We start from the raw sequence: 27,796 nt of genomic DNA, 5'->3' as shown, positions 1-27,796 counted from the left end.
TATATATATATATATATAATCCGTGGCTAAAATTATTTGCAAAACAGGCAAAGTTATGTTTCTCTTTTATATTTTTTCTTAAATAAACATCTATTTTTTAAAACTATTTATGGTCAACTTTTTTAAATTATCCAGTATAATATTACCTTGCGCAGATGCATTTCAGGCCCATCCTTGATAACTAACAAATCAATGCACAGAATAACAAATCACTTCAGCAGTGCAGTAAGAACGGCACTTTAAAACCCTCTAGTTACACTCAATTTGCGCTTTTGTTTTCATATTTCGTTATCTGGTATATATATATATATATATATATTATTTCAATGCATTTTCAGTGTTGACAATATGAACTGCAAAGAGCTTTGGATCAAATTATGGTAAAAAGTAATGAGAGCAGCATCTGTAAAATCCACTTTACCGTAAAATCCAATTGTATTTTTTACATGTTAAATTTATTTAATTAGAAAGTTTCAGTGGCTTTAAATTAATTATTACTGTAAAAATGAGGTATGTCCCAACTTTTGTTTCGTAACATGTTCTGGTAAAGATGGATTTTACGGTAAAACGTACCGTCACCTTGAGTGCTGGTACTTTTTCCCGTAATTTCATCCGAAATTTTTCACAATGTGCATGTAATGTAAAGCACAAAATATTTTACTAATAAAAATTCATTTTTATATGACACTATTATGTAATATTTACTTGAAACTAAATAATATTAATAAGTTCTGAAAATTTTCACTTTTATACTTTCATTGTTTGTATAGTAATGTTTATTTTACTTAAAACCTAATAAAATCTTTCAGCTCTTCATAAAATCAATATTAAACACTGCCATTCTGAAATATTATTTTTGTTTAAATCTCCATTAAATAAAGGCACAAATAAAGAAGATAAACATCCGAAAATAATTTTCATACTGATTGTAGTTTCTTAATGAGTTGCATTATTCCATTTACGTAGCATTTGTGGTTAAAAGATGTTTACAAGTGATAATTCATTGCCGTGTTATAAAGTCTTTTGCTGCCATATGATCCTATTACCATCACTAAAGAAATTGCTAAGTGGATGATATCGTTGTCAATTTCTTTTTCTGTTTTTGAACTTTGCTATATTGTTAATTTATTATTAAAGTAAATTGATGCATTTTGTTTTTCGGCGATTTAATCTGCTACGGTCGAACCTTTTTATGCTCTTTAAACACACATTTTCGAAATTAATCTCTAATTTAATGAAGTTAAAATTAATGCAGCATCAGTTTAAGTGATAGAATTAGCATAAAAATTGTTTACGTTTATCAGTTTGTAAAAAATCTACTCTAGTTGAATCTGTTTTTGGGAAATCTTACATTTTGCTTATAATTTTAATTAGAGAGTAATGCGCATTTTCATTACGATGATAATCTGTGACAAATAAAATTTTTAATCCTTAACATTATTTGTTTTAAATTACATATTTTTGTCACTTTTATGAAATATCAAACAAGGCATTAATAGTGCTGTTTATAATAGTTGTATCGTAAAATCTATTAAAAATAAATATTGAAAATATATAAAATTGGCCAATTTATGAAACATCTGCAGCTAATTGGTTTAAATGCTAAATGTCAAAATCTAAGTTGTTAAATTACTGTAAAATAAATGTAGATTCCTTTAAAATATAAAAATTCGCTTGGCAGCTTGAATGATGTACGTTAAAGCAATGCTTTTTAGTAGCCTATTAAAAAAAAAGCTTAATTTTACTTTGCGTTTTTTAAATGATAATATAGTTTTGACTCTTTTTAAGTATTTCTTTTTAAATTTTTCTATTTCATAGAATGGAACTAATAATTGATATCTAAACTATCATACAGGCACGAGGAAAACAATTCCAGTAAAATTACCACTCTGTATGGTAATGATATTTCTAGTAAAAGAAAAAAAACCTGATTCATATTATATATTATATAGGAATATAATATGAATTAGGTCACCAAATATACGTACATTCGTATACTTGGTGAATAAAACCAAAATATCTACGCTATTTAAAAACTCGAATTATAAAATCGAATAAATCTGTTATAATTTTAATACAGAGCCAAGTCAAACCACATTATTGTGCCAATTAAATCATCCTAAATCTAACTACATGATAATTAGATTTAGCTTATGCGAAAATATAATTCACAATTAGACTTTATTATGTAGCAAAAACTGTAATGTGCAGAGTGTAATGTAGCACTGCATTGTACTACATGCTACTGATTTTATGGTTCTTTGATCTCCTCTTCTTCAAAATCACGATATAATAAAATATTTTACCACTTTTACGAAACACCTACATAAACACGTGGAACTCGTATGAAAAAATAAAAACGTGATGAAGAAAATGGATCCTCTGATGTAAAAAAAACGTGCGTTGCATAGATTAAAAAAAACATCTATATATATAAAAATCTCTTGTCACAGTTTTAGTGTTTAAACTCCTCCGGAACGGCTTGACCGATTTTGATGCAATTTTATATGTATATTCAGTAGGTCTGAGAATATGTTTATAACTATTTTTTTTTCATTTTTTGGACAAATTTAACGTATATTTTAAATTTATCTTTATTTAACCGTATTCGGATCCTAACTAGACATAGAAACATGATAAATCAAGAATAATATTCACGCACGTTGCAACAAGTCATATTAAACTCTAATACTTATGCTCGCCCTTAAAAGAAGAACATCAAATATATTTGCAAGTATGGGAATAAAGGCAGTGATATGGCAGTATTTCGAGTTGAAAATACCAATGTGACTGCTCTTCCAGTGAATAACAACGACGGAATAACGCTGTACCAAATTGGCTGGTACATCAGCTCCAATGAAGCTGTTTGGCGTATCTTTGGATTCCCAATTCATGAACGGGATCCAACCGTTAGTCATTTAGCCGTCCATCTTGAAAACGGTCAGCGCGTATTTTTCACGAACGAGACAGCGATTGACCGAGCTATAAATCCATCGAAAACTACACTCACAGAATTTTTTTGAATTGTGCAATCGTGCGGATGCTTTTGGTGCCTTTGCACGGACATTACTCTACTCAGAAGTACCACACTATTTCACATGGGCTCAAACAAAAAAATGGACACCCCGCAAGCAAGGTGCACCGGTTGATGCATGTCCCGGTTTATTCAAATCAAACGCCTTGGGGAGAGTATTTACAGTCAATCCAAGGCAGACTGAGTGCTTTTATTTTCGACTGTTGTTTGTTAATGTCACCGGCTCATTGTCATTTCAAGATATACGTAAAGTCAATGGACATCAGCATCCAACGTATAAAGATGCATGCCTTGCACTCGGCTTGCTGGAAGACGACAACTAGTGGGAATGTATGCTTGCTGAAGCAGCATTGATGATATACGGTATCAACATCGCACACGTTGCAACGATCTAACGATAGCATTCAGCGATGCTGTGTACAATTAAGCACTGATTGCTATTGAGGATCATTGTATTATTGTTGGCAACTTGCCACTCAGTCACTTCGGTATGCCTTCGCCAAATCGAAGTGCATCTGATTTATTAAACACTGACATGAATCGTGAACTTCAATACAATACGATAGAAATGGTAGCGATTGTTACTCGCAGTGTTTCACTAATGAATGAGGAACAAAGGAACATTTATGACCGTATTATGGACAAGGTGGATTTTTTTTAATGCACCATGTGAAACAGGCAAAACGTTTATTATTTCGCTAATTCTGACTGAAATACGATCAAATAATGGCATCGCGTGGCCCGTTGCATCATCTGGCATTGCGACAACTTTATTGGATGGAGGCAGAGCAGCTCATTCAGTATTTAAGCTGCCACTAAATATTCAAAACAACCCAGATGCAGTGTGCAACATCAGAAAGCAATCGTCTATGCCCACAGTGTTGAAACCCTGTAAAATTATCATCTGGGATGAATGCACTATGGCACAGGACATTGAGAGATATAAAAAAAACAATGACAAATTATTTTACGGCACTGTGTTACTCCTTTCAGGTGATTTCAGACAAACACTTCCCATCATTCCGCGTTCAGCGTACGCTGATTAGATCAATGCTTGCTTGAAATCATCTCCACTGTGGCGTAATGTTGAAAAAGTTCAACTAAAAGTAAATATGTGCTTCCAAATGCTTCAAAATCTATCTGCTCAAGCATTCTCAAAACAATTGTTACATATCGGTGGTGGAAAAGTTACTAAGGATGAGACTGGATGCATGAAATTACTGGACGATTTCTGTACAATCATTGATTCACAAGATGCTCTCATTAACCTAATATTTCCCGATGTACACACACAATACATTCATCATGAGTGGCTGGCAGAAAAAACGATTTTAGCAGCAAAATATGTGGACATCAACGAATTGAATCTGAAGATAAAACAGTTATTGTTAGGTAACTTGGTGACATATAAATCCGTTGATGCAGTTTGCGATCCCATTGAAGCTGCAAATTTTCCAACAGAGATTTTAAACTCATTGGATTTACCCGGCATACCACAGCATAATTTAGTACTCTGAGTTGGATCTCCGGTTATTTTGCTTCCTATTTTGATCCCACCACGGCTGTGCAACGGCACGTGATTAGTCGTTAAAAAATTAATGAACAGTGTTATCGAAGTCATTATTTTAGATGACAAATTCCGGGGTGAAAGTATATTACTTCTACGAATCCCTATTGTACCCACAGATGTGCCAATTCAATTTAAACGCATTCAGTTCCCCATTAGATTGGCATTTGCAATTACAAGACCAAACAATGTCTGTTTGTGTCTTAGATTTGAGCACACCATATTTTTCACACGGACAATTATACGTGGCATGCTCTCGAGTGGGCAAACCATCCAGTTTATTTGTGTCAGCTAAAGATGGAATTTCAGAATTCGTTGCATATATAATTTATAAAAAAATTTACAATAAATTAAACCAAAACTATTATTTAGTGTGCTGTTATTTTCACATTCCGTCATCGCTCACAGCGCTCCATGCCTCTTCCACTCATATACCACATAAGCACACGCTTACAATAAATGAGATATATTTTCATACTCTAGAAATAACTCATATGGCAAAACAACGTTTGCCGGGTCAGCTAGTAATTATATAAATATGCTTAAAATTTTATAGAAAGTTTATATTTTTAATTGGGAAATATGAGAACACGATAAAGCTCTTTTAAATCTATATAAAGAAATAATGATATTTTTGTAATAGTGATTCAAATTTAATTACTTAGCACAAACCAAATAATCTGGAATGTATTTTATTTAATATTTTTCAAATATTTCAAAACATTTCTAAAGTATGATTGGCATTTGGTGCAGTAAAAGTTTGATATGGGTCGGAAAAGACCTATTATTTCTATTGAAAGGAAATACAGAGAAATGGTTAAAGTTTCTTTTGTTTTAATATTTTGATTAATTGATTTTTTGATTATCACGGCTCAGTTATGAATTACAATCTAAAAATTGGTTATATTGAGTAATGAAAATCCTCAAATAAACACTTGGAACTTGAATGAAAAAAATATTATTGTTTAGAAAAAAAACTTTCGTAATACAGATAAAAACACATGACTAGGACTGGGTGATATTAGAAATTATATATCGTGATGCATCGTCAGTTTTTCATCGCGATATAGTGATGTATCGCGATATAGTATTTTTGAATTTCATTTACTTGTAAGGCACAGAAAGTCAGATTTCTATCAAAACTTCATACTCAGATTGATTTAAATCAATTTATAAATTTGAAGATATATATGTTTTGCTTAAGAAAGATATTAAATAAATTGACTACAATGTACAAATCTTACTTAAAATATTTATTTAAATGTTTGTTTAGAAATTCATAATACGCGTAAAACAAAGTGTTAAGAATTTTTTTAAAGCGTTTTTTACAAATTAATATTTTCTTGTACTATTATGCATAAATAATTACATAATTATTAAGTTCGATCGTAATGTTCAATTTCTAAATGAAACGTTAAAAATTATTTGTATGTTTAAAACAAAGTGCTAAATAAATTTTAGAAAAAAAAAACGCTTTTAAAACACTATTTTTTATTATTATCATTTCAGTTATTATAGTTCTATTATAGTTCATTTACGTCACACTAGAGCTGCACAATGGGCTATTGGCGACGGTCTGGGAAACATCCCTGAGGATGATCCGAAGACATGCCATCACAATTTTGATCCTCTGCAGATGGGATGGCACCCCCGCTTCGGTAGCTCGACGACCTGCACGCGAAGTCGAGCACTTTACGGTAGAACAGTTTAACGAGGACCAATACCGCACACCCTCGGTCCCTACGCAGACTGATCCAAGTGGTCACTCACCCGCACACTGACCGCAGCCAGTGATGCTTGACTTCGGTGATCTGCAGGGAACCGTGTCTTAACGATCAGTCCACTGCGGGACCTTATCATTTCAGATAAATAATTAAATTAAATTAAATAATGACCGAATTATGAACGAAAAACAAAGTAAGATTTAATTTCTTAAAAATAAAAAAATTGTGATATTCGATAATATATTTAGCTAATTAACAAATAATATGAAAAGAATATTTTTTAAAAAAAATTATTATACTCTCTAATAAAACGAAGTGCTAAATGATTTAAAAAAATGAATAAAATACGCAAACCTTTCAAATTTTTTTGTATAAACAAAGTTGATTGACTTATGTCCAAATCCAAATGACAAAAATAAATTTTGTTTTAACTTTATTTCTAAAAATAAAAACAACAAGATTTATAAATTTAAAATCAGTAATAAAAACTCATTAAATTATTAGAAGTTTCATCCAAAAAGTTTTTAATAAATTAAAAGAAAGTAAAAAAATAACCTAACAAATTCAATTCTTTATGGGCGCCTAAATTAGATTGCCGATAATTTTCACATTTAAAAATAAAAAGAAGTTTTTTTTAAAAAAAAATTATCTAATTAATGAAGAAACTCTTCTTTATATATTCTTTTCAATAATAGATTGCCTTCAGAACAAGGTAACATCGGCGATCACGAAGTTAGTCCCACTGAAAATAATCTACAAGAAAAGTCGCGACAAAGAAAAAAAAAGCTAAGAGGTGCGAAAAGGAACATGCGATATAACGATATGTGTTCTCAAAACTCTGATTCTGATTCTACAGCTCACCAATCAAGGCCATTTCAACATAACGAAACGAACATCGTCTTCCACAGCGCGAGTCGACATCGGAACGTAAGAGAAGAGTCTTATATCGCTATATCGTTATCTTATATCCTTGCGTGTCTTATATCGCTATATCGCTTTGCGCTCGTTGTCTTTGCTCGATGGCTTAAATCAGATTTCTGATGCATCGCCTTGAATGAAAGTCGCTGTATCGTCTTGCCGATATATGCGTTAAATCGATATGTCTCGATACATCGATTTATAGCCCAGTCTTACACATAACTATATAAAATATGTTTATAATTTTATGGAGTGTTTTTTATTGGGAATTATGTGAACGCGATAAAATTATTTTGAATTATTATGAAGAGATTATGATATTTTTGTAATAGTAATTCAAATTTAATTGCTTGCACAAATCAAATAATCTGGAATGTTTTACTTTAATATTTTCTAAATATTTTAAAACATTTCCAAAGTATGATCGGCATATTGTGCAGTAAAAGTTCGATAAAGATCGGAAAAGACCCATTATTTCTATTGTAAGGAAATACAGAACTGTCGTAAAAATTGTTTTTCATTTTAATCTTTTGATTTGAAAACGAAAAAAGTTTTTTATTTAAATATGAAATAGATCTTAATTAAAAACAGAAATTCAAAATTATTTAAAAACAGAAATTAAAAATTAATTAAAACTCTATAAAATCTATCTTTAAGTTTATTTTTTTTTCTTAAAATTATTAACTGAGACCCAAGCACTTGCACTATGTACCACTTTCCAAATAATCATTTTCCTTAATCTGCACTGCGAAAAAATGTATGGTCAAAACTACCAGAGTAGGACTGTGCTTCTGGCTTTATGATAACACCAGGAAAACAAGTTAATTTTAACTGAAGCGATTTGGTGAAATAACCAATAAAATAAGATTTTAAAATTTGGTAAATATGGAAAAGCTCATCATGATATCATAGAGCGTGACATAAAAAAATTTTTATTCGGTTAAATTTACTTTTCAGTTTTGTATTTTTTTACTGAATGTCTGGTAATAAGAACTATAAATTTTGAAAACCCGTATTTCCGATTAACGGTTAACATAAAGAACCAAAAAATAATCAAATTAATGGCTTAAATACCGTATATTTCGGTTTTTATTACCAGCGTTATAGTATTTTTAACAGAAATGTCATTACCATACAGTACGGTAATTGTACCAGAATTTCTTCTCCGTGATTCTCTGTCAACTATTAGGGTTTATGATTTAAAAAAACTCTGAACAGATTTCAAAATTTTTTAATATTTTCAAATATATTATTTTTTAAAACTTGTTTAAATTACAAAAATAATTCGAAAGCTACCCATTCTTTACTTCAAGTATTATGTTTGCGTGTACAATATTTTCACAACAAAGTATATCGTACTTCGCTTGTTTTGTATGTATATACTTATTCAATTAAAGTTGCTTCTCAACAAACTTTAGTCTCCCTAACTTTCGCATTTGCTAATGACATAATTAAAGTATCCCAAAGCTGTCAATAACATTTTTAACTTTATCTGAACTTCATTATCTTAAGTAATCGATATGCATATGATTAACTTACAAATTACAACAACTCACTGTAATTAGCTGATAGGTAAATAATCCTTTGAAGGTACAAATAAGAAAAAAATAAGTCTGAATAGTTATTGCAATAGAAATCTGTCAATTAATTCGAACATTCCAAAAACAGCATCAATTGTAATTAGTAAATTATCAAACAACTAGTAATTGTATTAAATCTAAGTCAGAAATAAAATATCTCTCTTAATTCCGTATCCAGCAATTCAGTCATATTTATGTCATATATAATATCATATGAAACGATAAGTTAGTATTATATAATATCTCACTTTTAGAAACTTCTTGGAAAAAATGGCTAAATAACAGTTTGTTTAACTAATATTTTACTATATTCAAGCAAAACAGTCAAATTATCATAAATAAAATGGTATTCAAGCTGTTAACTGAGAGAAAAATTGCTATTTAACTGCTTTCACCTGATGCGGTTAAAAAACCAGAATTATATCGTACTAACTGGACCCATCTTATGAGGCTACTTAGTTCCTTGCAGCTGGATATTATACCTGAAAGGGCTAATCTCTCGATTTAATGACCGACAGACCAGGAGTTCGAGTTCCAGCTTTGACACCACAACATTGCCTCTTGCTGAACTATAACTTAATAGCAATGCTGAACTATAACTTAATAGCCATTACCTAAAGAAATGCCTAGTTAATTTTTTTATGATTTTGTAACCTTGTTAGTTAAAAATGGTTAAAAAATGTGTAGTTTTGTATTCATTGTTTTTTTACCATACTAATTGTAAACGGTTTCAAAACCGTAAAAATAAAAAAAAAATTTCTTTCTCCTAAATTTTAAGGTTAAATGAATGGACAGACTGCTGCCGATGATTTTATTCTAACAGTGTATATAAAATTTCATATACTATTTAACCTTTTGCTATAGGTTTGAGTTGTACACAGTTGTGTGCAAAAGTCTCTGGCCAGTATATATTAAAAACTTCTTTCCATTTATAAATTTACAGCATATAAAACACAAATTATATTAATTACCGGCATTACAACTTAATGTACTGAATGGTAAATTACAGTAAATGAATCCCATACTTTTTAGAAAATACTTAGAAGAAACATTTGTTTTAATCCACAGCAATTTCATAGATTTCGTGATTACAGAATTGTAATGACGAACCTTCGTAATTTTTCGGGTCCGGTAACTTCAGAAACCTTGACGAAATCGCATTCCAATTTTTAAATTAGCGTAAAAATACCCGCTATAGCTAACCTTATTATACGTAACCATGCATTTTCAACTAATATTAACTTGCATGAACATAATACTTCGAATAAGCATACATTTTTATTATTTTGACACTTCTCTAAAAAAATTTATTTATTTTGTTTGCTCTTTATTTTTATTTTCACTTATATTAACTTAATCTTATTCACAAAAATGAAAGTTATTTTATTTATTATTTCTAATGAAAATCCTTAAAATTAACGTCAATGCATTCATTCTGTCATCTTTTTAATAAATAAACAAATACTAAGTAAATAGAAGCTTTGATATTATAAGAATTAAATTAATTTTACTTTTTTTACTAACTACTATTTTCAGTTTTAACATGAATTTGAGGACAAGTGTACGTTTTGAGAAATAAAAAATTATTACTTATCACATTTCTCGCAAATTGCGTGACATCTACTAATATTTCATCATAAATTCTAGTCTCCAAAATTAAGTTTGGCATTTACTCAAGAAACATAGCAATTTTCAAAAAAAAAAAAAACTTATTTTTAACATATGAAAAATCACGATGTTAAATAATCGACATATGATCTGCCAATAAATGTTTAAGTTTTTCATCCATACCTCACTAACTCGAACGAACCATAACTCTCTCGAAAAATTAAAGGGATTTTTCTGTATTTGGAAATATGCGACTGCGAAATTTCATGAATCATTGCGGTATATAATACTAACTGTTAGAAAGACAACGTTCAATCACGATGTCTGAATTAAATTGATAGAATATAAATGATCCCAGCTTGTTAGAAATTGTAATTTTGCACTGTCAGCAAATGAGACAAGGAAAATTGTAACTTTTTTTTTTGACACGAAAGGTTTTTGTAATTTTATTTTCAAAGGACGAAGTCGGTCGAATAGGTTAATACATAGTCAAAAAAATTCGTTCAAAGTAATTAATATTTTCATTGTGTGTGTGATTATTATTTCACATTTTGATGGAAATTTTTATGCTCGGTAAGGTTAACTTCGATAATTATTATAATGTTATTTATTATATGCATTGCTTTATATTGCTGATGTCTTAAAATGTAATGAAAAATGCTTTCATGTTAAATATTAAATAAAATATAGTGTTGATATTAAATATGGACTGCATTAAGTACTAAATTTAGATAAAATCTAAATTATTATTAATTTCGTATTAGTATAATATACTCATTATATTAATGAGTGTCATATTTATTGATTGTATTGAATAAATAATTATGTGGCATAAACGATTGAGTAAAAACAACGTAATATGAAAATTTCTACCAAAGCGCTTTGGGTAATTGATTTGATAACTGATTTTGGCAAATTTAACATGCTAATATGATTTTATAATATGTAATAAAATTTGTTTAATGATGTAAAATTTGGTACAGTTATCATGATACCTTAGTGCATGGCGTAAAAACCAGTTATTCGGTTAAAATTGCTTTTTCAGTTTTGTATTTTTTTACTAAATGAGTGGTAATGAGAACGATAATTTTGAAAATCAGAATTTCTGGTAAATCGCTAACATATGAACCAAAAAATTACCAAATGGTTCAAATACCATAATATTTTGATTTTTATTGCCAGTATAGTTTTTTTTTTACCAGAAACGTAATTACCATACAGTACGTTTAATTTTATCAGATTTTTTTTCCACCTGAGAAAATTATTGAGGTTTATACTTTTAAAAAATCCTTAGTTAATCTTTAAAATTAAAATATTTTCAAATATACAAACTATAATTTTGATAATAAGAACTATTTGAGTTATAAGAACTATATATGGTAGTGGTAAAACAGTTATCATAAGAAAGGAAAATCAACAAATGAATGGTTTAAATACCTTATACTTAGGTTTTATTTACCAGAACTATAGCTTTCTTATAAGAAACATCATTACCATACAAATGCAGTAGTTTTAAATTTCACTAAAATGTTTTTCTCCGAGCATGAAAATTATGAAATAGAAGCAGTAAAATTTAAAATAATTGGAGTTCAAAATAGTGCATATAAATATGACTAGGAATGGAGCTTACCCTTTCATAAGGCAAGAAATTTTAGTCGGAATTTTTAGTCGAAAACACATATTTAAATGTTTTACAGCATTACGGCTAATTACAGCTTATTATAATACAGTTTTAAGCAAAAGTTGAATTTTTAAAATGAATTAAACTTATTTTAATAGTTTAAGCTTTATTAATAGATTTAAGTCTTTTTTCAACTAATCTAAACTTCAGAAATCAATATAATACAAACTGTAGGTAATTATTTATTTCAAAAATTTAGAATTTTCTTTCTTATTATTTTAATAACTTAAATGTTAATTAATTCATATTTGAGTATAATAACTTATTTTCAAAGTTTCAATGTTTTTAATTGGTTTGAGTTTAAATTTTAGAAATCAATGTTATTCTGTTCAGTTAGTAATTATTTATTTCTAAAAATTTTGGATTTTTTTTTTCATTCCCATTATTTTGATGCTCTAAAATATTTATATGTTACGTTTGAAATTATCCTTGGCAAGTAAAGTTAATCACAGACTTTTTGGTTTTCAAAATAATATGCTTTTCGAGTCCTCATTAAAAGAAGAAACTTTTGGCAGCAATATCAATTTACGACTTATTACAAAAATACAAATACATGTTTCTTTTCTCCTAGTTTTTTTAAGAAGTTTTATTTTTTGAAGCCATCTATTTTTAAGTAGTGTCTGATTTAGTTTGCTGTCTCTGGGTGAAACTAATTTCATACATGGAAAGACTTTTTTATAGTTTTGTGAGGGTATAGCTGCCAAATTTTCACAAATCTGACAAAAATCAGTCAGTGGAAAACATTAAGCAAGTTTTTTAGCAATTAGTTCAGGAATATCTATTAAATATATTTACTCATCAAAAACAAATCTAAAATACGTTATAACTGCTGAAAACATAAAATTTAACTGCTGCTAATGATCTTTAAACAAATGTAAGTAAAATAGAATTACCATCAATATTTTTCTTAAGTATCTGAATTCACATAAGAGAAAAAATTAATAAAAGTTAAAAAAATTGATTATGATAAATTCAATTCATCAAGTGTATGTATTAATTTTGTCATATACTTTGCAATCAATATTCATATTATTTTGCATCGCAAGCTGAATTATAAAATCCTTTTCTGGATTTCTCAGAAAATACTTAGACAAAAACACAAATTACGAGCAATAAAAATAAAAGAAAAAGCTGGTACGAAGGCGTATTGGCAACAGTTTTAATCTAGAATCATTTACACCTACCATTAAGAAAAATTTTCAGTTTTAAAACTATGTAAAAAAAGCTTTATCCTTTTCTTAAAACATTATTATAGATAATTAACTTCATATATAATCATATTTTTTATATATAATTATATTTTGATTTTTGTTAACCAGAATTGTTTCTTCTACCTGAAATATCACTACCACACAGTACGGTAATTATGCCAGAATTTTTTTCCTGGTGTAGTTTGACTTTGCATTCTTATTAATTGGAAAAATAGGCCAAGGCGAGCAAAATAGTTGGTCTATCAGCTTATTGATTTCAAACAAACCATCGTCTAATTGACAAGTTGGTGTTTACAAAATGTTATAGAAGTGGGAATGATATCAAGAGCAAAACAATTCATTCAAAACAAGCTGAGTAAAAATATTTTGTATGAAATCTTTGAGTTAGTTGTTCGATTATTTTGAAAAAAGAAAGAAAACAGAAAACATCGATTGAAGTGTGATCTGAATCTCTTTGATTTTCTCTAGCACTACAACTTAATTTTTCATCCTCGTGTTTTTAGCTTATCGTCTCATCTGTTACTTCTCACCGATTTTTTTTTTCTTTTAAAAATAGATGTAAGCCTTTTTTGGTTACACAATCTAATCTGATTGAATGAATAGATGATTCAAAAGTAAACTTTGCTATGGCTTAATTTAATGAATTTTTAATGCTCAAGGACAGTATTTTTGAAAAACATCCTTCAGTAATATGTTTATTTGCATCTCGACCTGCCCTATTTAAGGGCATACGAGAGTAGATACATAAAACATACATAAAATATCAGAAATTATATCAACAACAGTAAAGAAGAATAAAGCACAAGCGACCAACTGTTAAAAACATGACTCTAAATCCAGCCAACACATGAAAAATCACAAAGATCATAATTAAAAGAGTAAAAACAATATATACATAAAGGTGAATAGAACACCCATATCGTGCGTGGTAAAAGCAATTCATAAAAGTAAAAGATTACATAAGGAACAAAATGGAATAAAATTTACAGCTGAAACATGACCCAAAACCAAGTCAAACATGGATAAAACCGAACATATAAAAGGAATAAGTAAACGTAAATTTATTACAATAAGAACAAATTGGAAAAAAAACTAGCAGTTAAAAACATGACTCAAAACCAAGTCACACATGGATAAAACCGATCAAATTAACAATAAAAGTACATAAAAAGTGTAGTAAAAGCTTGAGACACCCAATTTGGAGTGCGGGGTTCCGAATCCTTAAGTGTCATCACCCAAAATATCTTCAAGTGTCTTTTTCATGATACATTTAATAATACCCCTGCAGGTCGAATTAGCAAAACATTGAATTTGATTAAATTTTTTAAAATATTCTCCAGAGAGCGTTCGGAAGCGTGGACAGTATAAAATTAAATGATCAATGCTTTGTATTTCTCCACAATAATTGCAATCAAGGACTCTATTAAAAAATCTATTTTGATACTCACCGAACACTCCATGGCCCGTAAGAAATTGATTAAAATAAAAATTCGCCTGCAGTCTACTAATATTAGGATCCTTAATAAACTTATACGTTTGTCTACCTTTCTCGGAATCCCGCCACTCCTGTTTCCAACGCATGAAATTATAGCCTTTGATCAATGTTTTGACTTGGGCGGTGGAGCTCGGGACCTCAATGTCAACATTGCCGAGACTGATGGCGTTTTTAGCAACTCGATCCGCTTCCTCGTTGCCTTCAATACCAACGTGGGCTTTTACCCTTCCGAGAAGAATATTCTTTTTCCAGATTCGTTTGGTGTTTTCTACCAATTCGGAATCGGGCTTAGGATTTTTTAAAGCTTGCAAGGAGGAGAGCGAATCAGAGTAAATAGTTGCATTGGGATATTGGTTATTTGCAAGCTATTGTAAAGCTGTGTTAATCGCCATCATCTCGGCCTTGCAAACACTGCAGTTATTGCTCAGTGTGATGGAAGCTGCCTGAATGAGTTTGCCATCTCTCCTGACCATCATTCTCATTCCTGTTCTATGTTCAGATGTATTATTCATAGCATCGGCAACCTCAATCCCCTTGTTAGTTGGGGTCAATCCACCAAAGGGGACAGATGTATAAAGAGAAGGGTGAATATTAATAACATCCTTCAGTAAGGTGACTCGAATATTTTTAACCATCTAATATTTGAAGAGTTTTGCTAACATAACAGCATTTTTCCAAATAAGTGCTGTTACTATGCAACAGAGTAAATCAAAGTACAAAATATGCTGCTTATCTTATTTATTTTTTGAATGTACTTTTGGATATTTAACTGTGAAAGCTGTGAGAAGTTAAATCAAAATACACATTAAACTGAATGCAGTGTTTAAAAATCTTCTAATTTTTTATCTTCTTAAAAATCTTCCTTAATGTCGGTATAAAGAACTGAAAACCATTGGGCGTATTGTCAAACATGCTTAACTTTTTTTTCGCTTATGTCAACGCTTATTACGTTTAAACTATGAGATTGCTCACTGGGAAAAAAAAGTATGATCAAAACTACCAGGAAATGAGTAATTATTAATATAAAATTCAAAGGCATTATAATCTTTAATTTTAAACAATTATAAAATATCTGACATTTTATTCATAAATAACAAACTGATATTAAAGTGGGAAGTTGGTTTAAAATTGTATTTTTTCAGATAATGGTAGTAAGCTGATTATGATTATAGAAGCTTCATTTTTGATATAGTACGTAACAGAATTTGCTTCGAAAACAAGCCTATATCCGTAATAATTAATCAGAGTTTTCAGTTCAAATATCCTCTAGAAAAATTCTTGTTAGCTTTTATACAAAAACTGTTTAAGATGCATAGGCACAAATAACAATCGCAGAAAAGATTGGCTGCATTGCAAATGATATTTCAATCCAATTGTTTCATTGAACGTTATATGCCGTAAGCATTAATGATTTTTAGGTAATATTTGCTATATTCCATTGGCTATAACTATTTAGTGTTAAAATTCAACTAACCTAAAGTGTTAAATTCCATTTTTTGGAACTAGAAATACGAAATTCAAAGCTTTTCTAAAAAACCAAATATCTGAAAACCAAATGTAAGAAAAGCTTAACTAAAACTACATGAAATGGAAATAAATATATTTGATCATTTATATTTTATTAGCAGTATAATTGATCATTTTCCATATAATTTGACTCAGAAATTCAAGGACATTTCTTTCGGAAAAATGTTTCATTTTCTGAAATGCCTTATTACATTTTGGAATAACTGAAAAAGCTTAAATACATTCAAAATGTTATTCAAATATGTGTCATTTATTTGAAAGAAGGTGTAAATACTAGGCTAAAATCAATATTCGCTCGCTTGAAATCGATGAATCAAAAAATCAATAGCACGAACTCTTATCATATATGGCTACTTCAAACTTCGTGAAAGTCATGAAGCTGATATTGTCGAAGTTTGAACAGGATTTAAGATTAAAATGGTTAATCGGCTTCATTTCAGAAATAAATATTTATTTAAAATGCAAGTTCTGAGTTCGGTTATGAAAGATTATAAGTTTGTAAGAAGTTATTTAATTTATGATCAGTTTCCTCAAAGATATTCACATTTTAACTTGAAAAACTTATTAAGTAATAATGTAAAAAATCGATATTTTAATGAATCATCCGTGTGTAATGATGCAATATGCGTTTTATCTATTTCTGACTTTTTAAAAGTATCAGCATACACTTTTAGCAAAATGTTTTAAAATAGATTACTGATGAAATTTTACAACGCTGCTTTTTATACTCTTACTGGTGCATTAAAACAAATCTGGTAAATTCAAACTCAGTGGTCTTATGTTGTAAAAAGTGTAAACTGCAAATAAAAAAAAATCAATTATAAAATTGTAGATTAGAACAGTGGTTTCCATTCAATTTTGTTCCACTAAGGAATCTTAAATTATCGAGATTCATTTTTCCGAATTAATAAATGAAGTTCATCTGAAGCACTGAATATACTAACCGATGAAAGACTACAAATATTTGGAAAATATTTAATGAAAAGAATGAAAGATTTTCATCGTTTTATCAATAGCAGTCATAAAACTAGGTTTCATGTCAGACTTGAAATTCATGGGTCTGGCGTAATTTCTGAATTTATTTTTGGTGTATGCATAGGCTGAAAATCAATAAAATGGACTAAACTATATTGTAAAAACTGTGGTGTGATACTATCAGAAATCGGTGTAAACAAAACTCTAAAAATTGTGTATTATTTGAAGTTTTTACCAAATTATTTTATCTTTGATTATACATTTTCCTTTTCGTAATTTTTATTCTTTAAAAAGTTATCCTTTCGTCACGTTACACTCGTCACGTTACATTTACCTTGAAAAAACATTCCTTGAAATCCCAAACATTCAATATTTTTACGTTAGTTTTGAAAGAAATCACTATTATTCATTATTAAAATTTATAATCTAACTGTTAATTTAAATATTCACTTTGGTATCTGTGCTTTAAAAATTGTACGAAATAAAAGAAGCTCTGAAAGCAAAAATAAAATATGTTTTATATAAATGAAAAAATTTTACAACCGATAAAATCTTGTATAAAAAACAATCCATATGAAATACATTTAAAGTCGAATAAAAAATATACGCAATATTTTTAAATATTTTTTTATTTTTATTTTTTCGAATTTTAATGTAAGGGAATCTACACAGTTTAAAAATAAAACATATAATTGTTCTGAAATACTATATAGCAATACGAACTGCAGGAAAAATAAACTTATAAAGTATATCGCTAAGCTGTTCTTTTATAGTTAAGATAGATTTTATGAACTGCTAAAGTTTTTTGTTGTGTTAAGAGTTGAAATTGCTTTAGGCCTTCATATATCAAATTTCGAAGCATAAAAAGAAATCAAGAATAGTTTTCGAACGACTAGCGGTGTGTTTCCGTGTTTTTGAAAAACAATTTCCTTTTCAATGTCTGTAAATTGTAAGAAATTTCCTAAAGCAAGATGAAATTCACTTGGTGAATGAATCAACTTGGTGAAAGATATTGGACATTTCCCAAAACGTATCTATAATTTAAACTAATGTATTTTTTTTATTATTAGCTTTAAAAATTTCTACTTTTTTATTATTTCACAAAACTATTGTGGTACAGAAATTTTTTATCATTTTTTTTATAAATAATAACTTTATTATGTTGCAACAATAACTTAAAAGTACTCTATTTAAATTTTGCAATTAAAAGTTGCAATGTTGCAGTTTCAACATGTGTACCCTAATGAAAATGTTTTTATAGAACTATATATTATCTAGCATAATAACAGAACTAATCTACAATAATAAAAAAAACTATATATTATCTAGAATAAAATGGCACTTTGGTCTAAATTTATCTTAGATTCATTTTTAAATATAATTTTTATAAAGTTTTATTTTTAAGTCAAATTGTTTGAAAAAAATTACTCAGCAGTTAGAAATCAAAAACTGCTTGGCACATGCTTGGAAAATCTAAACTGGTTCGTAATACAGCAAATAGTATCTTTTGTATCAGGTATTAACTAAACATATAAATTGTAAAATTTAACCTCTAAGACCAAGGGGAAACACTTTCCCCTACTGATGCTATTTTTTTCTTCATTTTATTAAAATTCTATAAAGTAAACTTCCATTAATGTTGTATTTTTCTTTCAGTTCAAACTGAAGCTTTTTAAGATGCCTATATTCAAAAGACGAGATAAAGGTACAGTAAATTTTTATATAATTTGTTAAACAGCTTTTTGGATTGGAAAAATTGTTCAACAAAAATCATAAAATGGTAAAGTAAATGAATAGCAGGAATTTTTTTTAAAAATTCATCAATAAAAGCCCAATTCTAAAACAAATGAAAGAATTTAGTCTGTAAAAATTGTGGTTGAAAAGTGTAAGATTGTACTGAATCAAACCAGTTCATAGCTGTTGTAATTTCATAAATACAAAAATGGCGAGACTTTCTTCAGTCTATTTTTGTTTCAAAAACAATTTTAAAAGAATCGAAAAAATTTAGTTCTAAAATTTAATATTGGACAAAAATCTATTACTTTTTTTAACTTAATTAAAAGCGTTTCCTTTTTTTTCAGAATATTTCATTCAATTTCGTTAAATTTGTAATGTCTCATCAAAACGAAAAACAAAAATTAAAGCTAAGATGAGAAAATTATAAGATGAACTATGGAGAAACAAAGAACTGAATTATAAAAATAACCTACTGAACTAAAATTTCTTATTTTTTTATATACATACAATAAAAAAATCATATTATGAATGATTTTATGACAGGAATAATTAAAAAATATTTCAAAAAATTGAAAAGTAATTTTAAAAAAGATACGAAAGATTTTATTAAAAAAAAGATTTAACTAAAATTTTTAGATTCTTGGTTTGCTGGAAGTATTGTCAAAAACTATTAAAATTACTATGTTTCTTCATTTTATTAATTATTATTTCTGCCTCTTTATTTATGACTGTTATGTATTGAATGTATTATAATAATGACTGAAGACTAAGGCAGTTGTATTGAATTGTGCTACAGCTTTTAAATATTCTTGACTTTAATAAATGATCTTTGCCCTTTAACGAGTAAACCAGCAATAATATAAATACCTTAAATCTGTAAAAAAAGGTCACACGTCATTAGATAAATATCACAATCAAATACTTTTTCATTTCGCTTTATTGAGTAATCATTTCTCTAGACAAAAGACAAGATAATATGCTTTATCTGAGGAAATGACAAAAATGAAGTCTAGTTTTATTTGTTTATTTTACTTGGTTATCAATCATAAATAAAAGTTATCGATGTACCAAAATGCCTTTGTAGCATGGTTATTACATAATTTTCTGTTTATAATTAATCCTCCTTTCCTGGGGAAAGTTTAAAATATCTATGCAAATAGTTTATCTACTGTGGCACTCTGAAACGAGAAACTTTATAAATTTTTTGGCAACACGACGGTAATACATCGATAAATTTCTAAAGTCATAACTTTTGTAATAACAATGTGTAAATAATATTTCGATGCAAAATAAAAAATATTTTAATTTCAAAGTGCACAAAAAATTTAATAAAAATTCATCCAGTTAGTTGTTATTGATCATATAAAAATTCATAACGCCTCTTAGAAGAGTCCAGTGTCCACTGGGGGAAGGGGGTACCACCCACTTTGAGAACCTATGCTGAAACTCATTATAAAGATTTCAAGTGCAGTTAGACAAGCATGTGATGTATACAATTTTTAAACCATCATTTCTTTTTTTTACGTTTTTTTTTTAGAAAAAGCAATTAAACTAGAAAAATATTGCAACTAAAAATGCAATATTATTTACAGAGTAAAATTTATAACATTTTATGTCACAAAAATGCACTTTAAAAAGTAGTTTGTTGTCTACTTTTATTTAGTACAATTACTGTGTGGGTTACATAAGTTGTTAGAAATGCATATGAATAAATTACGAACACTTAATTAGTTTAATTAATCCTGAATTAGCGGAATTTAGTTAAGAAAACAGTAATAATTTAACTATCTTAACAAAAATAAAAGCATCCCATAATTTGTTTATTTGCTGGACTTATCTAAATCTTAATAACAATTTAATTGAAAACGTCATTACATAAAAAATGGAACATTTGTTTCAAACTCTTTTATAATTGAAGTTGTTGGAGTTGAAGTTATAATAATTGATGTTGTTATAACTGAATTTGTTGGAGTTGAATTTGTATAATTGAAATTAAAGTATTAATTTGTTTTAATACATGTTTGCTTCTTAACATCACCATTACAACTATATAGTTATATAATAGTTATTATTATAACTTATATAGATTTTTTTTTACAAATAGTTCCTAAAACTAACCATCTAAAATTCAACTTTACATTATTTTTTTCCTTATCTTTATAAGTCATAAAAACTTTTATGACTGAAAACGGATTGGTTTTACCGGAAAACATAATAATAAATCTGTTTAAAATGTGGCTATCTACTTACAAATTAACTTCGAAACAGTATTAAACAGTAAAACAGTAGTTTTTAAATATTAATACTCTTTTAAAAGTAATTGTTTAGTAAAGAAACTTACATTTTATCTAATTTCTTAAATTTCCTTGGAATTGTTTCGCAGTTGTTACATGTAAAATAAAACAATAAACGTTGATTGAAATAAAATATCAGAAAAATTATATGCATTAAAAATTAAGTAGTGAATTTTTATATCGTTTTGCTACGGTATATAAACTCATGAATATAAAATCGCTTCCTTTTCTTATTTTTCTTTTTATGTCGTTGATGCTCATGTCTCCATTAAAATCAGATTCTTCTTCTTTAATTGTAACACAAAAGACATGTAATGATTGATCTTTCTCTATACACACCATCTTCTTGGTGCTACAGACAGTAAATAAGCATCAATAAATTGATTGTTTTGCTCACACTGTAAAATATTCTGGAGGTACCGGCACTTTGCATCCATAAAATCCATTTAACCGTAAAATCCATTTTTACCGAAATTGCGATCAAAATTTTTCAAATTCGTTTTAAAAGTTCTCGAGATATGGCGAAATACGCAAAAAGTAAAATTAACACTAAGTGATGCAAAATTTGGATCGCTGTCCTGACCAAGCTATTAGGGCCATATTTCCTAGATTGCGGCTACCCTTTTTTAATTTGGGGGTTAAAAATCTGAATCAGTTGGAAAAAAAAAGGTATGTTTATTACGAGAAAATACGTTTTTGTGTCTGATTTCGTAACATAAAATATCGTCTGTACTAATTAATTAGCAGATTTGAGGTCACCCCCTCGTTCCATTAAGATAGAGTCCTAGAACGTGAAGATCTCATCATTAAATTAAAAGTTATTCAGGGTGGTCAGTTTTTTTTTTTTGGTGCACAGTGCTTATATATTTTATATGCTGATTCTTTTTCTTATGCTGTATCCTTAAAGCAAACTTTAATATTTGCCAAAAATTAAAAACTAACTAAAATTAAAATAAGTTGTTGACTTGTTGAATTATTTAGTTAGAAAGTTAGTTTAGTAAGAAAATTGATTTCTCTAATATTAATGCAGTACACAATTAGATTAGAAATTATTTGATTCTAGTTAAAATCAAAGTAACTTGCCAATAATCATCCAAGAAGATTTATTGTTCATCTACTTTAAACACTCTACTTTTTTGTAAACATATTTAAAAATTTTGTAAATAAATGTAAAATCTTTGCTCAGTCAATATTTAATGAAAATACTTTAAATATACACTGGTGGACAAAATTAAGAGATGGAAAGCATTTTCGCACATTTCTATGGCGCTATTTCTGGACGGTTATTGATATGGAGGGAACCTGGAACCCGATACCATCCCAGCAACATTATCAAAAGGGACCATTATTCTGGTGGAGGACTCATAGTTTGGGCAGGGATCATGCAAGATACCCGCACACCGCTCCATGTGCTTGACAATGGTTCCGTGAATGCCCAGAGGTACAGGCAGGAGGTCCTAGAGCCCTATGAGCTTCTTTTCAGGGGCGCTGTTGGCCCTGAGTTCATTTTTATGGACAACAATGCGCGACCACATAGGGCTCTCATGGTTGATGAGTATCTGGAAAGCGAGGATATTCAACGAATGAATTGGCCAGTCAAATCCCCTGACCTGAATCCTATTGAACATGCTTTGGATGCTCTTGGGAGAGCTATTGCGATGCGCCAACCTCCCCCCAGAACCATTCTGGAGTTAAAAATTGCTCAAGTGGAAGAATGGGAGGGTCTTCCACAAGTCCTCCTTAACTCCCTTATTAACAGCATACATACTCGTTGTGCATGCTGTCTGTCTGTCAGGGGTGACCATACACCACACTAGAGGTAACACACACTGTACAAGCCTCACTTTTATTGTCATCTTTTATCCTTAAATTCAGACTACATTGGATTTATTGGCAATAGGTCTTGCCAGTGAATGGCACTTTCATTTTTGTTTTGCATACTTTATTATCATGGAATAAGCTATATCCTTACCAAATTTCATTTACTTATATTCAGTATTTTTTGAGATATTTGGGAAAATGTCTTCCATCTCTTAATTTCGTCGACCAGTGTATAATCCATGCAATATGAAAATACTGAGTCACGAAAAGTTATTGTCCTTATCAAGTAAATTAATTTTGATATAAAAATTTTATATGTTTAAAAATAGAAAAGCTAACATTAGTAATACTACTTAACAATCTAACTTACTACTTAATAATCTTTTTTTCTAATTTATTGCTCTTAAGTTATGAAAGAAAAATATTGTTTCTTTAATTTCCAATAATCAAGCGAAGTTAAATAGGAAAATTTCCGTCCAAAGAAAACAAATTTGCATCTCTTAATAATTTCGCAAGACTAACTCTTCGAGAATAATGAAACAGAAGAAATATTTTTTCTACACTTTTAATTTTTCTTGTTTCGCATATAATTTTATATATATATTATTTACCAGTATAATTTTTTTACCATTTTTAAAGAATTCATTCAACTCGTGAAAATATTAACAAATTCGACAACAAGCTGTTTCTTTTCAAAATGTCGGCTTTTCAAGACTAACTATCAATCTTTATCACATTTAATAAAGATAAAATTATTTTGATGTTAGTTAAAATTTTCGGGAAACACTCTTCAACTATTCGATACATGTTATTTTTTCATTTTCTTATTCAGTAATATTTAACAAAAGGCAATTCTGGAAGTTTTGAGGGTTTGAAGCAGAAAGTCATGTGGTATTTAAAAAAAAACTCATAAATTTACATACCTATTTGTGTCAAGAATGAAATATGGCACTTATTTTCTGTTGTACTTTCACACTGACTATGAGGACATAAATAATTATTTTTAACTCATGACTCAAACTTCATTTGAGATTCTATGAAGTAAGGTTTATTTCGTTATTTTTAAACGTTTAAATCTCCTTGTGAAAAGAGTGAAATACAAGGATATTTATTTGTATGAATACATTCTAATGAGTAGTACATATAAATAATGTATGCAGTGTACTTTCGGTTTGATCTTAAAATTATGAAATACTAAGATTTCGTACAATCTTCATAGCTTCAGTGGGTATAAGTTTAACTGGAAAAGAAGCCTTACATATACCAGAAACAGAATCATCTAACAAATCTGTGGTTATTCAACTTTTTAACAATACGACTATAGACTTTGAGTACCGTTCCAAATTAGGGAAATAATGGAAATCGTCTTTCACGATAAGCTTTGGCCCAATATGGATATCTAATGTTTTTCCATGTTGAAGAAATTTAGTTACCATCTTGATTCATAAGGGAGGTAAAAAACTTTACTGTAGTTTGTCAACTGTAAGAACTCCCCCCACCACAAAGTCTGATACCGTCTGCTGCTGTGGAAACAAGATTAGTGCATTTCAGGGAGGGTAGCTTCTCTTCACTCTAGGGCTAACACAATAAACTGAAGAAAAAAATTTCCTTTCTTTCTCCGACTCAAGCAAAACCCTTACCTAAATAGTAACCCCACACCCCTACTTGAAATAGTTATGCCTCGTTAACATAGATTTCGCCACGGGTCCAGCCGAATTGTTTGGGGAGTTCTTACCTTAGATAAACTATATCTAGTTAAATATGGAATTATTTCCTATGTATTGTTTCACGCTGAATAGACGAAAATCGAACTCAAGTTAATATGATTGATAGTAGAATTATTGTGAAATTTTTTATGCGTAAAGTTTTAATTTTAAGTATGAAAAAGGTTACATTTTGCACTTAAAACTATTTATTCTGAATTGAATTCTACAAATGCAAAGTCTACATAATATATAGTTTAGAAGTCATGGGGGTTTAGTATATGTAAAATATAATTTTCGACTGACATCTTTTTGAACATGAAACTCTTACAGCTATAAAACTATTACATCGATCGACTTAATTTTGACTTTACTGGAATTAACGCAAAAAAAAAAAAAAATCCTAAGGAACAATGTCTGACTTATCAAGAAACAGATAATAATAAATAAGTGTTAATGCCGGTATTCTTTCTTATCAAAAAAGTTGTTGTCTTCTGTACAGCTACTGTCTTCTGTATAGCATGTTATTCTGTATTGTCTTCTATATAGCATTTCGTAAACGTAAGATAACCTTCAGTTCTGCTCCACTTCCGAAAAAAAATGGATTTCTTCAATTGCAAAAAAAAAGGCACGTTTTCAACAGTTTTACAGAAAGGGCATATTTTGAAAATTTCAGCAAAATTAAAACTCAAATTAATGAGTGGCCAACTCTGTTTGATAAGCAAAACACTTTCTCTTTAATCCTTGTTGTTGTTGTGGTCGGCCAAAGGGGGCGCAATTGTTCTTGCTTTCCAGTGGTACCATCTGTGGCCAAGAATTCGCCACAGTGATACGTCACACCCGTTTGTAGAGCGGACCCATCCATTCATTCATTTACAGATCGTCATTCTGTTATGAACGGCCAATCCTCAATTCAGTACTCCCAGAGGTATAATGTGTTATCAGAGCATATGGGGCTTGGTGACCCGACATATTTAACGTGCTTCTGTCCCCATTTACTACACGTCTTCTTAAATCCTTACTCTACTTAAGCGGGATTCATAAAAATACGAAATTATTTCTGTACAAAAAAATTAATTTAGATATTTGTTCAGAGATAACAAAACTTATTGCTAAACAGTAATAAAATGAAACATTTTTTTCCAATGCCCACCCGATTGACATTTGACATTCAGTAGGGCAGATTTCTTGGCCACTCTATCAAGGGCACCTTATTAGGTTGACCAACGTTGCTATCCATGCCTTGTCCCGGATTCGAACCAAAATGAAACATTGTTGAAAAACTTATTTTAAATTTAAAAAAAATAGTATTTATTCACTTTTGGTGCGCTCTTTTTACATTTAAACATTTCAAATTGTTTCGAAAATTAAGTTATAGTTAATAAATATTATATTTTGCTAAAAATTTAAGTGTTTAAAGCTCTCTAAAACTATTAGTAATTAAAATTTAAAGAGAGTAAAAGATTTCTCATATCAGCGAAACTTAGATTTATAGAAGTACTCAAAAAGAAAACGCAAATGACGCCATTAATGTAGAGAGTAAAGAAACACAAATAACATTTTTAAAAAGTATAACGCAAGTATGAAAAGTGCGAAAAATGAAATAAAACCCTTGATATTTTTTAATTTATAAATTGACGTAAGATTTTACTGCATTTTTGTTTTGAAATTAAATTCAGGTACAAAAATTGTAACTTATGCGATTACATTAATGAAAAAAAGAAATCATGGAACCGAAAATTGGTTCTTTTCATTGAGAAAAAAAGTATGGTAAAAAACTATAAGAATAAGGTATAATTTACAGTGTTTCAAGATCTAGGGAAGCACCAAAAAATTCAGTAATTTTTATCAACACGCAGGAGTAATTATTTTGGTAAAATTAACAAAAATATGTTTCTCTTATCTGTCATACAACTTGATAAATGCGGTAATTTTGTAATGGATACCTTAAAGCATGGCATAGACACCATTTATTCGGTTAAATTTACATTTCAGTTTTGTATTTTTTTCTAAATGTTTGGTAATTTAGAACTTCCGGTAAACCGTTATCCTATAAACGGAAAAATTACGAAATGAATGGTTTAAATATTGGATATTTTGATTTTATTTACCAGATAATTATTTTTTTATTTATTTATTCATTTTTTTACCATAAATGTTATTATTAAACAGTATAGTAATTTTATTAGAATTACTTTCTCCGTATAAAATACAGTTTTTCCAACTGAGCAGTTCAGTGATACGTAAAATAATATTCCCTTAGTTTTTCACATAAAAATATTGCTATGTCGAAAACATTTTTTATTATTTTTTATTATTCTGCATCCAGAGAAAGTAGTCCATTTACATAAATAATGACGCAAGACGTTATAAAAGTATTATTCGCTTATGCAATGTACTTTTTAAATTTGTCAGTAAATGGATTGGGAAACAATATACTGGATTGGGAAATCTTAAATTTCAACCAAGCTAAAAAGAAAAACATATGCTAAATTTTGATTTCTGATTGTTCTAACTAAATAAAACTGCATACCAGGAAATGCATCTAGTAATTATTTGAAATTAATTATAAAAAAAAATAATAACTCTTGAAATACTTCTTCAATAGAAATTTACTTAATTAGATATTTTCCAGACGTAAACAAGTAATATTTCTTAAGAAAATAACTTTCATTGTTTAGCTCAATAAAACTCATGCACCGTCTAATGACATTGAAAAGTTTTGCTGTCTCATGATGCAATAAAATGTGATTGCTTTCGTCATTCACCGATAGCCAACGTTTCTTCTTCTTTATAAGAGTGTCATATTTTCAGGAATAATAATATTTATTTAAATTTTATTTATTTTTACTATCATATATATATATATATATATACACAAATTAACATGAAAAACATGAATAAAATAAAAATAAAAAACT

The 27,796-nt window shown here is 28.8% G+C and overlaps 1 protein-coding gene across 9 annotated transcripts in view; it reads left to right on the top strand.

The window, feature by feature from the left end:
* Positions 1-27,796, top strand: part of LOC107456224 (cAMP-dependent protein kinase catalytic subunit 1) — a 428,744-nt gene that overhangs the window by 97,535 nt on the left and 303,413 nt on the right. For all 9 annotated transcript variants that reach the window (XM_071187758.1, XM_071187753.1, XM_071187757.1 and 6 more), the window contains exon 2: positions 18,977-19,025. In XM_071187758.1, coding sequence (XP_071043859.1) covers positions 18,998-19,025 — 28 coding nt within the window. In that variant the 5' untranslated portion in view covers positions 18,977-18,997. The remainder of the gene's footprint in view (positions 1-18,976; positions 19,026-27,796) is intronic.

Source organism: Parasteatoda tepidariorum, chromosome X1 (assembly GCF_043381705.1).
Source record: "Parasteatoda tepidariorum isolate YZ-2023 chromosome X1, CAS_Ptep_4.0, whole genome shotgun sequence".
Taxonomy (NCBI): Eukaryota; Metazoa; Arthropoda; class Arachnida; order Araneae; family Theridiidae; genus Parasteatoda; species Parasteatoda tepidariorum.
This window is presented reverse-complemented; position numbering and strand designations above follow the sequence as displayed.